Source organism: Geotrypetes seraphini, chromosome 4 (assembly GCF_902459505.1).
Source record: "Geotrypetes seraphini chromosome 4, aGeoSer1.1, whole genome shotgun sequence".
In the NCBI taxonomy this organism is placed as follows: domain Eukaryota; kingdom Metazoa; phylum Chordata; class Amphibia; order Gymnophiona; family Dermophiidae; genus Geotrypetes; species Geotrypetes seraphini.
Genome location: NC_047087.1, coordinates 238403662 through 238417890, shown reverse-complemented (window position 1 = coordinate 238417890; position 14229 = coordinate 238403662). Strand labels below are relative to the sequence as shown.

Below are 14229 nucleotides of genomic sequence, written 5' to 3'. Positions count from 1 at the left end.
CACGGTTTACAAAAGATTATAAACTAAAAACAATTTAAGAATGACAGAGAAATTATTTGACCAAGTATTTTGAAATTCTCTGTCATATGAAGCTGTTTGGAATGCTAAAGTATGGTCCAGAAATTTATTTCTTTTACAGCCCTTTACTGACAGAAAGGTGAATAAGGCATGAAACTTTCTACTATTTTTATACAATGCTAGAGAGAATCTATTAACCATATAAAACAGAGCGGTACCATACATAACTTTATAGCAAAAGCAACCCAACTTAAACAAAACACGGGCCTCTATTGGCAGCCAATGCAATTCACAAGAAAATGGAGTCACATGATCATATTTTTTAAGACCGTAGACCATTCTAACCGCTGTATTCCGAATCAATATGAGTCGAACCATGTCTTTCTTGGGAATTGCTAAAAACACAATATTACAATAATCCAAAAGACTTGATAATAAAGATTGTACCAGAAGTTTAAAAGCAGAAAACTCAAAAAAAGGTTTAACGGTACAGCAGTTTCCATAGCATGTAATAACCATTACGTACCACAGCATCTATTTGTTTTTTTCATAGTCAGATGCTGGTCCAAATTAATTCTCAATATTTTAATTGTTGGTTGAATTGTATACAAGGTAGAATTTGTACTAATCGATGGCTCGTGAATAATCTTATGTGGCGACACAACAAAAAATTTTGTCTTATCAGGGTTAAGCTTGAGTTTGAAATCCTGCATCCAAGAGTTCATCAATTGCAACAGACTCAATTTAATAAGAGATATGAGATAGAACTGTAGCACAAGGTATGGCAATTGTAATATCATCAGCATAGTTGAACAGTTCTTTACCTAGGTTACTCAAACTGTAGCCCAAGGAGGAGAGGTATACATTAAATAATGTGGGTGAGAGTGGGGAACCCTGGGGTACACCACTCAGATTTTTCCAGTTAAAGGAAAACTGATTATTAAACTTGACCTGAAATTGTCTGAATTCCAAAAACCCTTTAAACCACAGGAGAACGTTACCCTGAAGGCCAAAAGCATACAAACAAGCCAATAATTTTCTAGCTTCTCCTTGTCATGTGGCTGAGAAGAAAAGGCCTTTCGCCAGACCCTTCAAAGATTGCTAGATCTCATTGCTATTGTTCCACTGCCCCCTTCAGAGTGTGGCACAGGCAGGTATTCAATTTACTTTGTGGTGCCCAAGAAAGAGGGGATTTTTCGGCCCATCCTAGATTTGAAGGGGGTCAACTGGGCTCTGAGTTCCATCGTTCCGCATGGAGATGGTGTGGTCTGTTCTGGCAGTTCAGCCGGGGGAGTATCTGACATCTCTAGATCTAATGGAGGCCTACCTGCATGTTCCGATTTGGGCCTCCCATCAGCGATTTCTTCGCTTTGCGATCTTGGGTCAGCACTATCAGTTTTGTGTGCTCCCTTTGGTCTGGCCATGGCTCTGTGGACGTCCACCAAGGTTATGGTGGTCTTGGCAGCTTTGCGCAAGGAGGGCATTCTGGTTCATCCCTACCTGGATGACTGGTTGATTTGAGCAAAGTCTTTTCAGGAGAGCACCCGGGTCACGGCTTGGGTGGTGGAGTTTTTGCAGTCGCTGGGATGGGTAGTCAACCTTTTCAAGAGCCAGTTGGGCCCCCTCTCAGTGCCTGGAATATCTTGGGGTTCTGTTCGACACCTCATTGGGGAAGGTCTTCCTCCCAGAGGCCCGGGTAAGCAAATTGCAATCTCAGATTCGCTTACTTATGGTGTTCAGTATCCTCGGGCGCAGGATTTCCTCCAAATCTTGGGGTGGATGGCGGCTTCCCTAGACGTGGTGAGGTGTGCTCGAGCCCACATGCATACGCTTCAGTATGCCTTTCTTCGGAGATGGTCGCCCAAGAAGCAGTCTAGACTTACCTGTTCTTCTTCGAGATTTGGCTCGCTGCAATCTTCGTTGGTTGCTTCAGGCCTCCCATCTAGTACAAAGGGTGAGTCTTGAGCAGCCCCAGTGGACATTGCTTCTCACGGATGCCAGTGGGGGGGGGGGGGGGGGGAGAGGGGGCTCAGTGTCTTGGACGCTGGGCTCAGGGCAGTTGGTCCTCGGAGTAGTCATCTTGGTCGATCAATGTTCTGGAGACCAGAGCCATCCATCTTGACGTTGTTAGTTTTCCATTCCTTATTGATGGGCAAGTCAGTCTGGTTTCTGTTTGACAATGCCACGGCGGTGGCCTATGTCAGTCGTCAGGGGGGCACCAAGAGTTGTCTGGTGACACAGGCGGCGGCTCCAGTCATGGTCTGGGCAGAGTCTCATCTTCTGGATGTCTTGGCTTCCCACATAACAGGAGTGGAGAATGTTCAGGTGGACTTCCTCAGTTGTCACGTGCTAGATCCTGGAGAGTGGTGTCTCAGTTCCGCGGCCTTCCAGTTAATACTGCAGTCTTAGGGTCAGCCCCTCCTGGACCTGATGGCCACGAGTGTCAACGCCAAGACACCCCACTTCAATCATTGCAGGGATGCTCAGGCTGAGGTGCTGGATGCTATGGTTCAGCCTTGGCCGACGGAGGGTCTTCTGTACATGTTTCCTCCATGGCTGTTAGTGGACAGAGTCCTTTGCATTGTTCGGCATCCTGGCCTCGTGATCCTGCTGGCCCTGGTCTAGCCCAGGCGTCCGTGGTATGCGGATCTGATTTGTCATCTTGTGGAGGATCCTCTGCCTCTGCCTCTCTCATCCGACCTTCTGACTCAGAGCCCCATTCCACTGTTCGATCCGGGTCCCTTTTGTCTTACGACTAGGCTTTTGAAAGGCCACGCTTAGGTAAGAAATGTTATTCAGATAACATGTTATTCTGCTCTTTTGGGGTCCCGCAGACTACACTTCTTGGGCTTATGTGCATGTTTGGTATCTTTATGAGGAATGGTATGCTGCGTGTGGAGTGGTCTCTTTTCGCACTTCCTTGCCTAACATCTTTGGAGGATGGCTTGGACAGGGGCCTGGCTTGATATTCTCTATGAATTCAGCTTGCGGCCTTGTCTGCCTTTCGTGGGTTGTTACGGGGTCAGTGTTTTGACTGCCAGTCTCAACGTGGTTCAGTTCTTGCGGGTGGCCAAATTGATCAAGTCCCCCGTTTGGGCGTCTGTTCCATCGTGGGATCTTATCCTGGTCTTGTCCGGGTTGGTGTGCCCTCCATTTGAGCCTTTGGGTGCCTGCTCATTGAAGGACCTTACTCTTAAAGCGATCTTTTTGGTAGACATCTGTGAGACGGGTTTCTGAGTTATAGGCTTTCTCTTGTAGGCCTCCCTTCCTGGAGTTTACTCGGGAGCAAGTTGTCCTGCGGCCTGTTCCTTCTTTTCTGCCGAAGGTCGTTTCACCTTATGTTAACCAATCCGTAGTCCTCCTGGTTTTGAATGATTGGGGGGCTCTTCGGATCAGAGACAGTTGCGCAAGTTGGATGTCTGTCGGGTTCTTCGCTCTTATGATCAGCGGACCCAGGAGTTCCAGAAGTCGGATCGTCTTTTTGTCCTCTTAGCGGGTCCTTGTAAGGGGGACGGTGCTTCCAAGGCTACCATTGCGCAGTGGATTAAGGAGACTATTGCTTCCGCATATCTTCTTCAGAAAATGCCTGTTCCCAACTTTCTCAAGGCTCCTTCCATTAGGGGCCAGGCAGCTTCTTGGGTTGAGTCTTCTCTTGTGCCTCTAGTGGACATTTGTAAGGATGCAGTTTTGTCTTCTCTGCAGAGAGAGAAAGTGTGCAGGAGGTAGAAAGTGTTGGACTCATGGAGAAGGTGAGATGGATGGGGAGGACAGAAAGGGAGGGAGAAATGTCACACTCGGAGGAAGGGGGAGAGGGCAGGGAATGAAAAGTTGGACTCGTGGAGGGAGAGAGAGAGATGTTGGTTAGGGGAGGGAAGGAGGACCGGAGGAAGAGAGAAAGAAATGTTGGACTGGTGGAAAGGAGGGAGAAATATTGGACTGGTGGAAAGGAGGAAGGGAAGGGACGTGGACTGCAGGGGGTGGAAAAGAGGAAGAGAGGAGGAAGGGAAGGGATGTGGACTGCAGGGGGCGGAAAGGAGGAAGAGAGAGAGGAATGTTACACTGGGGGGAGGAGAGATGACTAAAGGAAGGGAGAGAAACCAGACAGGGAAGAAGGGGAGTCTGGTAGCGCTATCAGAAATAATAATAGTAGTGGTAGTAGAGAGAGCTGCCAGATTATGGGAAGGAGAGAGATGCTAGACTGAGAAGGGGGTGGGGAAAGGAAGGAGAGAGATGTCAGATTACTGGGGGGGAAGGAGAGAGATGTTGGACTGTTGGGTGGGGGGAAGAAGGGAAGGAGAGCGATGTCTCTACTGGGAGGGGAAGGAGAGAGATGTCAGTACTGGGGGGAAGTAGAGAGATGTCAGACTACTGGGGGGGAAGGAGGGAAGGCGAGAGATGTTGGACTACTGGTGGTGGGAAGGAGGGAAGGAGAGAGATTGACAATGGAAGGGAAGGAGAGAGAGATAAGAAGATGTAAGGTAAGACATGGAAAAGTAGATTTTGAAAAGAAAGCAGAAAAATTGAATATTAAGTTAATGCCAAAGTTGGATGCAGTTAATGGTAAGAAATAGGACTAGTTACCCAATCTTCTCATAAAGTAGTAATTGATTAAATGCAAAAGCCTCAGTCTCACCACTCCACCGCTGTTGTCATTTTGAACCGCGGGAAGAAATTACGTGGTGACTTTCATCATTGGCTCTTGTGCATTAACCAGTAGTCTAATACTAGTGTCTAGTTTTTTTTGCATTTAAATTTACGTTTTCTATTTTTCTTCAATTATTTTATCATATATAATGTGCACTTATCTCTGCATCGGCCAACATCTGGGATCCTGACCCGACATGTTTCACGCCATTGCGCTTTATCAAGGGTCTCTCAAGGTGGCTGCTGTCATCCGACTCCAAGTGTAAGCTTTTGAAGGAGAAAAGATGCATCTTTTGGATGTGGAAAGTGGTCTCCAATGGCGAAGACACACTCCACTCAGTGTCACGTCATCTTGGGCAGAGTCTAGAGCAGTCTCGCCTGCAGAGATTTACAGGGTAGCTACTTGGTCTTATCTCCACACATTCACTAAGTTTTATAGGGTGGATGTAGCAGCTGGGCTGTAACACCGCCTTTGGGTCCTCATTACTGACAGCAGGCTCATTTGTCCCACCCTAGGATTGCTCTGATAAGTCCTGCTGGTCAAGACTATCAGTCCTGTTGCACAAGAAGGAAAGATTAGTTTCTTACCTTGCTAATTTTCTTTTTTGTAAACAGGAGTGATAAGTCTTGATGCCTGCCTTGTCAGATGTATACTAACTTGCTTTTTGTTTGACATGCCTGCTTAGTCAGATGTTTTGTTTCTATATCCTGCCTGGTAGGGTTAGGAATGAAGAGGAATTCACTCATAAGAGCAACAGAACTTTTGGTGCAGATGGCACACAGGTAAGTGGCTCCTTTTATTTCTACCTTGCTTCATTTAGTAGTGATTTAAAAGCATTCTTTAATGTTTATATTTAGAGCAGAGCAGAATTATGTAGTTTTGGGGTGTCTCCCTGCACCCCTCATGTTTTCACTGTAGGTGTCACTAACAGCTTTGGCTCTGACTTGAGGGGGTGGAGCTCATCTGAGTGATGGGAGGTAGAGCATGAAAACAGTGGGCTCTCTGCAACCCTTGCAGCCGATGAAGGTTTAACCCTCTGTAGTCATAGAGCAGTAGTGCAGTTTATCTAATTTTTCAATAGCCACAAATTTTGGTCTTGGAGAATGAAATGTACGGTGTCCGCATCTATGAGACAAACTTGGTTTTTCCTTTTACATAGAGCATTTTGGACTCCAGTTAGATTACAAAAGTTAGATAGCTCTAAGTCTAATAGATGCTGGCATTGTAATCTAGAAGCAGGGACTTTAGATCACTTAATATTCTATTGTCCCTGTATCATGGCCTTTGGGAAATCAATTTGGTCTTAAATTAATTGTTTACTAGAAAACCATGTAGCATTATCATGAAATACAATTATGTTTGGTATATCAATGAGAACAAAGAGTCAAATTTCATCAAGCAACAATAAACTTATTGATTATGACAGGAGTCGCCATACAACATATCACTAGTAATTGGAAAAATTACAGTAGACTTAACCTTCTGGTGGAATTCGTTGTATCACATTTACAAAATGGAAAGAACAATTGCTATACAAAAAGGGAATTATAATCATTTTAAAAAGATTTGGGGGCCATTGACAAGTTATGGCAATGATTAGACACTATTTTCCTCTGAAAGTACATTTATACATAGGGGGAGGGGGATGGTATAAAGTTCTATTAAAGGTTTAATCAATAGATAAAAATATAATATGATATTTTTTTATTGAAATATTTGAAGGGTGGGTGGGGGGTATAAATTTATGTATTTTATGATATTGTAAGGAAATTCAAGTGATGTATTCAAGTTTTAACTGATATATTATTGTGTACTTGATGTAAGATGGAAAAATGACTAAAGAATTTGATAAAAAAAGGAAGATATGATGAAGTAAATTAGAATGTAATAGTGGCAGGACTTTGATATATTTAGATACTGTTTGAAGGGTTGTAACAAGTTCCAACTATTTCCAGTTATAGTGATCTCTTTTAGGTGGTGGAGCTTGCACTGCTTAAAAGTAGCTTTAAAATGAATAATGGCAAGGGCAGGGAATGGTTATTAAGAGCTAGAGTGGTATAACTGATCACGTTCATGGTTTGTGGAATATAGGCGGTAACAGCAGAGCTAATGAATAGCTCTTATTTTCTGACAGCTTGACCAATAGTGATCTTCACTTGAGAAGTAGAACATGTTTAGTACTGAACATTAATGACTTTTGAATTGCTTCTAGAAAATGGTCCTTCAGGTATTTGGTGGTCTTTTCCATGTTTTCTTTTGGAAAGTAAGGTATGGCAGTTGAGATTTAAAGTCTATAAAATAGACAAAATTGAAGATTTTGGTGAAACAGAGAGATTTTGAATTTTATTGAAAAAATTAATTTCATGTCTAATGTCTTATTTCTTCTAGTTTTTCTCTCCATTAAATCCTATACGGGTTCATATTGATTTGGGAACAGATGGGAGAACAACTGGGGAAGCTGATGTAGAATTTGCAACACATGAAGATGCAGTGGCTGCTATGGCTAAAGATAAAAACAATATGCGTAAGTTAATTTCATTTATTCTGAATCACCTGGTAGAATGGTATAGTCCTTACAAATGGGTTATATACCTCACTGCTACCAGCAGGTGGAGATTGAGAATAAACTTGTATATCAGGATAGCTTCCCCCCTAGCAATCCAGTCTATCTCAGCTCCTCTCTTAGTGCAATCTTGGGCAACACTATCAGTTCTATGCACTTCCTTTTGGTCTGGCCACAGCTCCACGGATGTTCACCAAGGTGATGGTGGTTGTTGTGGTGGCGGTGTTGCGAAAAGGGCATTCTAGTTCATCCCTATCTGGACGACTGGTTGATTCGAGTGAAGTCATTCCAGGAGAGCACCCGGGTCATGGCTCGGGTGGTGGAGTTTTTACAGTCGCTGGTATGGGTAGTCAACCTTTCCAAGAGCTGGTTGTTGCCATCTCAGCGCCTGGAGTATCTAGGAGTGCTCCTTGGGGAAGGTCTTCCTTCTGGAGGCCCGGTTAAGCAAATTGCAATCTCATATTAGCCTGCGTTTGGTGTCCTAGTGTCATCAGGCACAGGATTTCCTCCATGTGGCTTCCCTCGATGTGGTGAAGTAGTCTCTGGCCCACATGCGTCCTTTTCAGTATGCTCTTCTTTGGAGGTGATTGCCTCAGAGGCACAGTCTGGATCATCCTGTTTCTCTTCTGGGCTTGGCTCGGTGCAGTCTTCGTTAGTGGCTCCGGACCTCCCATCTTGTACAAGGGGTGAGTGGACCAGCCGCCATGGATGGTGCTGCTCACAGATGCCAGTCTTCTCGGTTGGGGAGCTCAGTGTCTAGGTCACTCAGCTCAGGGCACCTGGTCCACGGAGGAAGCTTCTTGGTCGATCAATGTCTTGGAGACCAGAGCCATCCATCTGGCACTGTTGGCCTTCCAGTCCTTTCTGATGGGCAAGCCAGGGTTCTTGCAGACAATGCCATGGTGATGGCCTATGTCAATCATCAGGGGGGCACTAGGAGCACTTCCTTAGCAAAGCAGCAGATGAATCCAGAGACCAATGGGAATAGCCCACATCTACCAGCAGGTGGAGATAGAGAAACTGATTAACAGGTGGTTATATTGGCTGGCAATCCTCCTGTCTCATTAGTATGCTCTATCTCCCAGCAGGGGAAAGTCGCTATTCCAATAGCTCCTGGATTCTGGCTGGAAATTTCAGTTGCTCTTGTTGAGATTTTCTCTTCAGTGAGACAGGGGTGTCCGGCTGAACGGTGCCGGCTTTAGAGGTTACACTTGGGCCCCCCCTTGTCCCTGCCTCACCATCCCTCCATTGATAAGAGGGTTTGATTGAGTCCCTATTTTTTCTTCTTCCCATGGTTAAAAAAAAAAAATCAGGACTCCACAGTTTATGAAGGGTTCTTCGGGCCTCATGGTACTGAGCAACCGGCTTTTACCGGCATATACCGGCACTGATGGGCTCTAGCCTCTGTATGTGAGTATGCTTCTTTTGGTTTGGAGGCGCGCTGGAGCTTGTGAGCTATCGCGAGGGTGAAGCTGTGTTCAAGTGCTGGTGGCCTCCATGATATGTTTGGCCCAGGAAGCGGCAGTACCTCGGGACCCTTTGGGTGTGTGGCTGGAGGTTGTAGTGGCTTTGCTTTTGCCACGGGCCAGAAGCACGCATTTTTTCCTTGGCGCTGGTGGAGGCTTCTCTAACTTAGGTCCGAGCCGTTCCCGCTCGCGGAAGCGCGAACGTGGATTAGTTTCCCGGGCGGTAGCGTCGCGGCAGCTGCAGCTATCACTTTGGCTCGGAAGGATGAAAAAAAAAAAAAAGAGAGAAGAACCAAGAGCCTGCCTTGTCTGTGCTGGGCCTTATTAAGTCGGCCTGCAGTGACACTTACCAGCCTTACCTTTCTTCCTTTGGGGCAGTTGTGAGTTTTGGTGGTGAGTACTATGGCTAAATTATACTTTAGTTAACTCTTGTTCGTTCCCGAGTGCCGATTTTTGTTTGGTGTCTGGGGGGCGGAATCGGCGGCTGTTCGCGGGCTTTCTCATTTGAAAAAAAAAAAAAGACACGAAGCATGGCGGCAGAGGCTGGTCTGCGGTGTTCGCGCTGTGGGAAGCGCAGAACACTGGCGGGATTCTGCTCTGCCGGTTGTACGGAAGCACCGACAGAAGATTCTTTCCTGCAAGCATGCGACTTAGCCATTGCCCGTGTTGGGGAAGGGCATCCGTCTTCCCCTTCACTCGCGGTTGACTCGGCCCTGTTGCAGGGCGCTTCGACGGCTGAAGGGAATTCGGCGGCGGTCGGGGAGTCAGTAGGCGGGGTGGCGCCACTCTTTGGCACGGACCAGGCAGGGTCGGCGGCGTTCGGGCTGAGCTCGTTTTCGCTAGAATTTGTGATGCTTATGCACCGGGCTTTCCTGTTGCAGAGCTCGCAGTCTGCCCAGCCTTTAAGTGTGCCGTCACTGCCTGTTTCCTTGCCTTCTACTTCGGCGGCTTCTAATGTTCATGCTAGCTCTACTGCTCGTTCTTCGGGGTCTCTTCTTGGAGTGCAGTTGGGGGAGCGCAGTGTGTATGGTAGTGCTGCGGAGCTGCTTTCTGGCCCTGTGATGTAAAAAAAACCAAAAAAAAAACCCTAGCCCATGTGTGGCCTAGTGGTTAGAGCAGCTGCCTCAGCACTCTAAGGTCGTGAGTTTGTTTCCCACTGCAGCTCCTTGTGACTCTGGGAAAGCCACTTACCACTTCATTGCCCCAGGTACAAAATTTTTACCCTCACTTCAAGGTTGCCTTTTGGGTGCATTTGGTTTTTGGAACTCCTGGCATGCAGTTTCAGTTACTGCAGCCTGCCGCAGTTTTTTATTCTATTCATTCACTCACATTATATGGAGTTAGAGCTATTTCATGGGTTGCTTTAAGCACCTTGATTTTTTTTTCCCCCCTAAGAGAATTTCTTTCTTCTTAAGGTTCCTCCATTCCTCATCCTGCCATTTGCTGACTTGTTGCATGGCATTCTGTGGGGATCCTGAATTCTTCCGGGCCTCGTCATGTCTCATGGGGGAGTACCGTATTTTCACGCATATAACGCGCGCATTATACGCGTTTTTACCTACCGCGCATACCCCTCGCGCGTTATATGCGTGAGCGCGGTATACGAAAGTTTTAAAACATAGTTCCCACCCCGCCCGATTCACCCCCCCAGCAGGACCACTCGCACCCCCACCCCGAACGACCACTCGCACGCGCTCCCACCCGCACCCGCATCCACGATCGGAGCAAGAGGGAGCCCAAGCCCTCTTGCCCAGCCGACTCCCCGACGTCCGATACATCCCCCCCCCCCGGCAGGACCACTCGCACCCCCACCCCGAAGGACCGCCGACTTCCCGACAATATCGGGCCAGAAGGGAGCCCAAACCCTCCTGGCCACGGCGACCCCCTAACCCCACCCCGCACTACATTACGGGCAGGAGGGATCCCAGGCCCTCCTGCCCTCGACGCAAACCCCCCTCCCCCCCAACGCCCGTCCCCCCCCCCCAAGAACCTCCGACCGCCCCCCCAGCCGACCCGCGACCCCCCTGGCCGACCCCCACGACCCCCCCACCCCCCTTCCCCGTACCTTTGGAAGTTGGCCGGACAGACGGGAGCCAAACCCGCCTGTCCGGCAGGCAGCCAACGAAGGAATGAGGCCGGATTGGCCCATCCGTCCTAAAGCTCCGCCTACTGGTGGGGCCTAAGGCGCGTGGGCCAATCAGAATAGGCCCTGGAGCCTTAGGTCCCACCTGGGGGCGCGGCCTGAGGCACATGGTCGGGTTGGGCCCATGTGCCTCAGGCCGCGCCCCCAGGTGGGACCTAAGGCTCCAGGGCCTATTCTGATTGGCCCACGCGCCTTAGGCCCCACCAGTAGGCGGAGCTTTAGGACGGATGGGCCAATCCGGCCTCATTCCTTCGTTGGCTGCCTGCCGGACAGGCGGGTTTGTCTCCCGTCTGTCCGGCCAACTACCAAAGGTACGGGGAAGGGGGGTGGGGGGGTCGTGGGGGTCGCCAGGGGGGTCGCGGGTCGGCTGGGGGGGCGGTCGGAGGTTCTTGGGGGGGGCGGTCGTTGGGGGGGGGGGGGGGTTTGCGTCGAGGGCAGGAGGGCCTGGGATCCCTCCTGCCCGTAATGTAGTGCGGGGTGGGGTTAGGGGGTCGCCGTGGCCAGGAGGGTTTGGGCTCCCTTCTGGCCCAACTACCAAAGGTACGGGGAAGGGGGGTGGGGGGGTCGTGGGGGTCGCCAGGGGGGTCGCGGGTCGGCTGGGGGGGCGGTCGGAGGTTCTTGGGGGGGGCTGTCGTTGGGGGGGAGGGGGGTTTGCTTCGAGGGCAGGAGGGCCTGGGATCCCTCCTGCCCGTAATGTAGTGCGGGGTGGGGGTAGGGGGTCGCCGTGGCCAGGAGGGTTTGGGCTCCCTCCTGGCCCGATATTGTCGGGGAGTCGGCGGTCCTTCGGGGTGGGGGTGCGAATGGTCCTGCCGGGGGGGGGGGGGATGAATCGGACGTCGGGGGGGGGGGGTGAACGGAGAGTCGGGACAGCGCACGGAAGTCAGGGGGGGTGAACGGAGAGTCGGGACAGCGCACGGAAAGTCAGGGCAGTGCACGGAAGTCAGGGGGGGTGAACGGAGAGTCGGGACAGCGCACGGAAAGTCAGAGCAGTGCACGGAAGTCAGGGGGGGGTGAACGGAGAGTCGGGACAGCGCACGGAAAGTCGGGGCAGTGCACGGAAGTCAGGGGGGGGTGAACGGAGAGTCGGGACAGCGCACGGAGAGGCGGGGCAGTGCAGGGAAGTCAGGGGGGGTGAACGGAGAGTCGGGACAGCGCACGGAGAGGCGGGGCAGTGCACGGAAGTCAGGGGGGGTGAACGGAGAGTCGGGACAGCGCACGGAAAGTCAGGGCAGTGCACGGAAGTCAGGGGGGGGTGAACGGAGAGTCGGGACAGCGCACGGAAAGTCGGGGCAGTGCACGGAAGTCAGGGGGGGGTGAACGGAGAGTCGGGCAGCATGCGCGGTATAATCGTGAGCGCGTTATACCAAAGTTTTTGTGCTTATCATCGTGATTTCTGCGTGCTATACACGTGTGCGCGTTTTATACGGGTGCGTGTTATTTGCGTGAAAATACGGTAGTCTCTATCCTTCAACATCAGGGGGCTGTGTACACTTTTCAGGTTGCTTGCACCTTTGCCTCCTCCTCAGGTTTTATGTTTCTCTCTGAAGCTTTCTGCGTCCTCTGGACGGTTCTGGTAGTGCTTGGGTTTCCACTACCTACATGGTGGCCAAGCCGGGGGGCATTGGGCAGCTATATACTTTTCTGCTGACTACCTGAGAGTCGATTTACCTTTTCTCTATGAGCTCAGGATCGGCACTAGGTTTGCCTGCCTCTCCTGGAGCAGCGCTTTCGGTTTTGGCAATTGCCATTTCACCTATCTTTGGCTTCACGATCGCTGGTGGAGGTGGACGGTGGTACCGTTTTGACGCTACCAGACGATTCATCCAATTTCTTCTAGTCTGCCTCTGGTCTCGGAGGACTTCCTGACATTGGTCGGATGCGAAAAGGGTGTTTTCTTTTCCTCAGTTCGTTTCACGTACAGATGAGGTATTTATAGCGTTTTTTTCTCCGGTACTATTGATATGTATATCAGGATGAGGTTTTTATTCATATTAGAAACACTGGTGTTTCTTCCGCAGACTTAGATGTGGGGTCTCGGTTTCAGATTGGCATTCTTCTTCGCTTTCCAGGACGATGAGCAAGGGATTCTGTACAGTTTCTAGGATCCATAGTGCTGACTACACTAGGAACTTCGGCTTGCTTTTCCCTTCTTCTTTACAACAGTCGATTGTTGTTCTGGTAAGTTCCGGTATCTCAGAGCTCCAATTATTTGGTATGATCCTCCTGCTTCACTTGGTTTGTTTTAGTGGCTCGGCGCGATTTCTCTTTTCGAGACATGCCTGGCTCTTTACTGAACTACCTTATGCCCACCGCCCATCCCGGGCTGTCGGGTTGGGGCGGCTCGGTGACTTCCGTCCTCAGCTCCAGGAGTCAGGTCTTCGGAGGCAGCTCAGTAGTGGTTCTTTCTTCTACACTTGAGCAGGGTCAGGCTACTTTGCTAGAGCATCAGATCTTTCTTCAGGAAGGACGCTGGGGGTCCTTTTGATCAGTATTTGGATGGGAGTATTTCTCTCCAGCTGGGGCAGTAGCCGTTGTACTCAGTTGGCAGGCGAAGTTGTTCGGCTTCCATTGGGTGCTCTCTCTTCTTCATCTTCTGTTGGCTGATCCTTTCGTAGATCTAGGTCTAAGTTTAGATAGACTCTCCGTGATTTCTGAGCATGGACCATTTCTTGTATGTTACAAAGTGCTGGGTGCACTCTGGAGAGTGGGCATGTTAGTACTAGTGTTATCTTCTGCATCCTGGATAGTGAGATTTGTGGCTAAGGCGTTCTTGCTCTGTTTACGAACGTGATATCTCCTGGGTCTAGTCCGCATAGCTTCGTCTCTCGATTCTAGGCTTCCTTACTTATTCGGCGGACCCAGGGAGGGGCAGTGATAGGGGGTTGATGCGTGGCTCCTTTGTCGCCTCCGCCTTCTCTGTTTCAGTGGTGGCCTCTTGCTGAGGATGGCTTGGATTGGCCATCTCGAGCTCGCCTACCGGGAGCGGTATTTGTATATTCTCTGGATGAGTGGCCCCATCCTTATTAGAGGGATTTACTAAGTCTTTCGACAGCTGGGCTACAGATGTTTCCGGGTATCTCTGTCGTTGTTCACCTGGGGTCCAATCATCATGGATATTGGGACTACTATAGTATTAAGACCTAGCTTTTTGGAAGTCTTGGCTGACTTGTTCTGGTTAGGCAAAGCGGGTTGTTTCTGCGCTTATCTGGGTGCTACCGACATCTTCTATTGTGGCTTCTACTTCCTTTTGGAGGTTGTTTGTTTCCTTTCTTGGGTGCTTCTTATCGTTTGAACCACTCCAGAGTTCCTTTTTTGACACAAGTGTATTGCCAAGGGCTTAGCGTTCATTTCCCTTCCGCTTCTGGAGCCTTTCTTGGCTTGTTACAAGGACTGG

General features: G+C 49.5%; 1 protein-coding gene across 5 annotated transcripts in view; it reads left to right on the top strand.

The window, feature by feature from the left end:
* The window catches only part of HNRNPH3 (heterogeneous nuclear ribonucleoprotein H3), a 179171-nt gene that overhangs the window by 131440 nt on the left and 33502 nt on the right, over positions 1–14229 (top strand). For all 5 annotated transcript variants that reach the window (XM_033941603.1, XM_033941602.1, XM_033941604.1 and 2 more), the window contains one exon: positions 7052–7187. In XM_033941603.1, coding sequence (XP_033797494.1) covers positions 7052–7187 — 136 coding nt within the window. The remainder of the gene's footprint in view (positions 1–7051; positions 7188–14229) is intronic.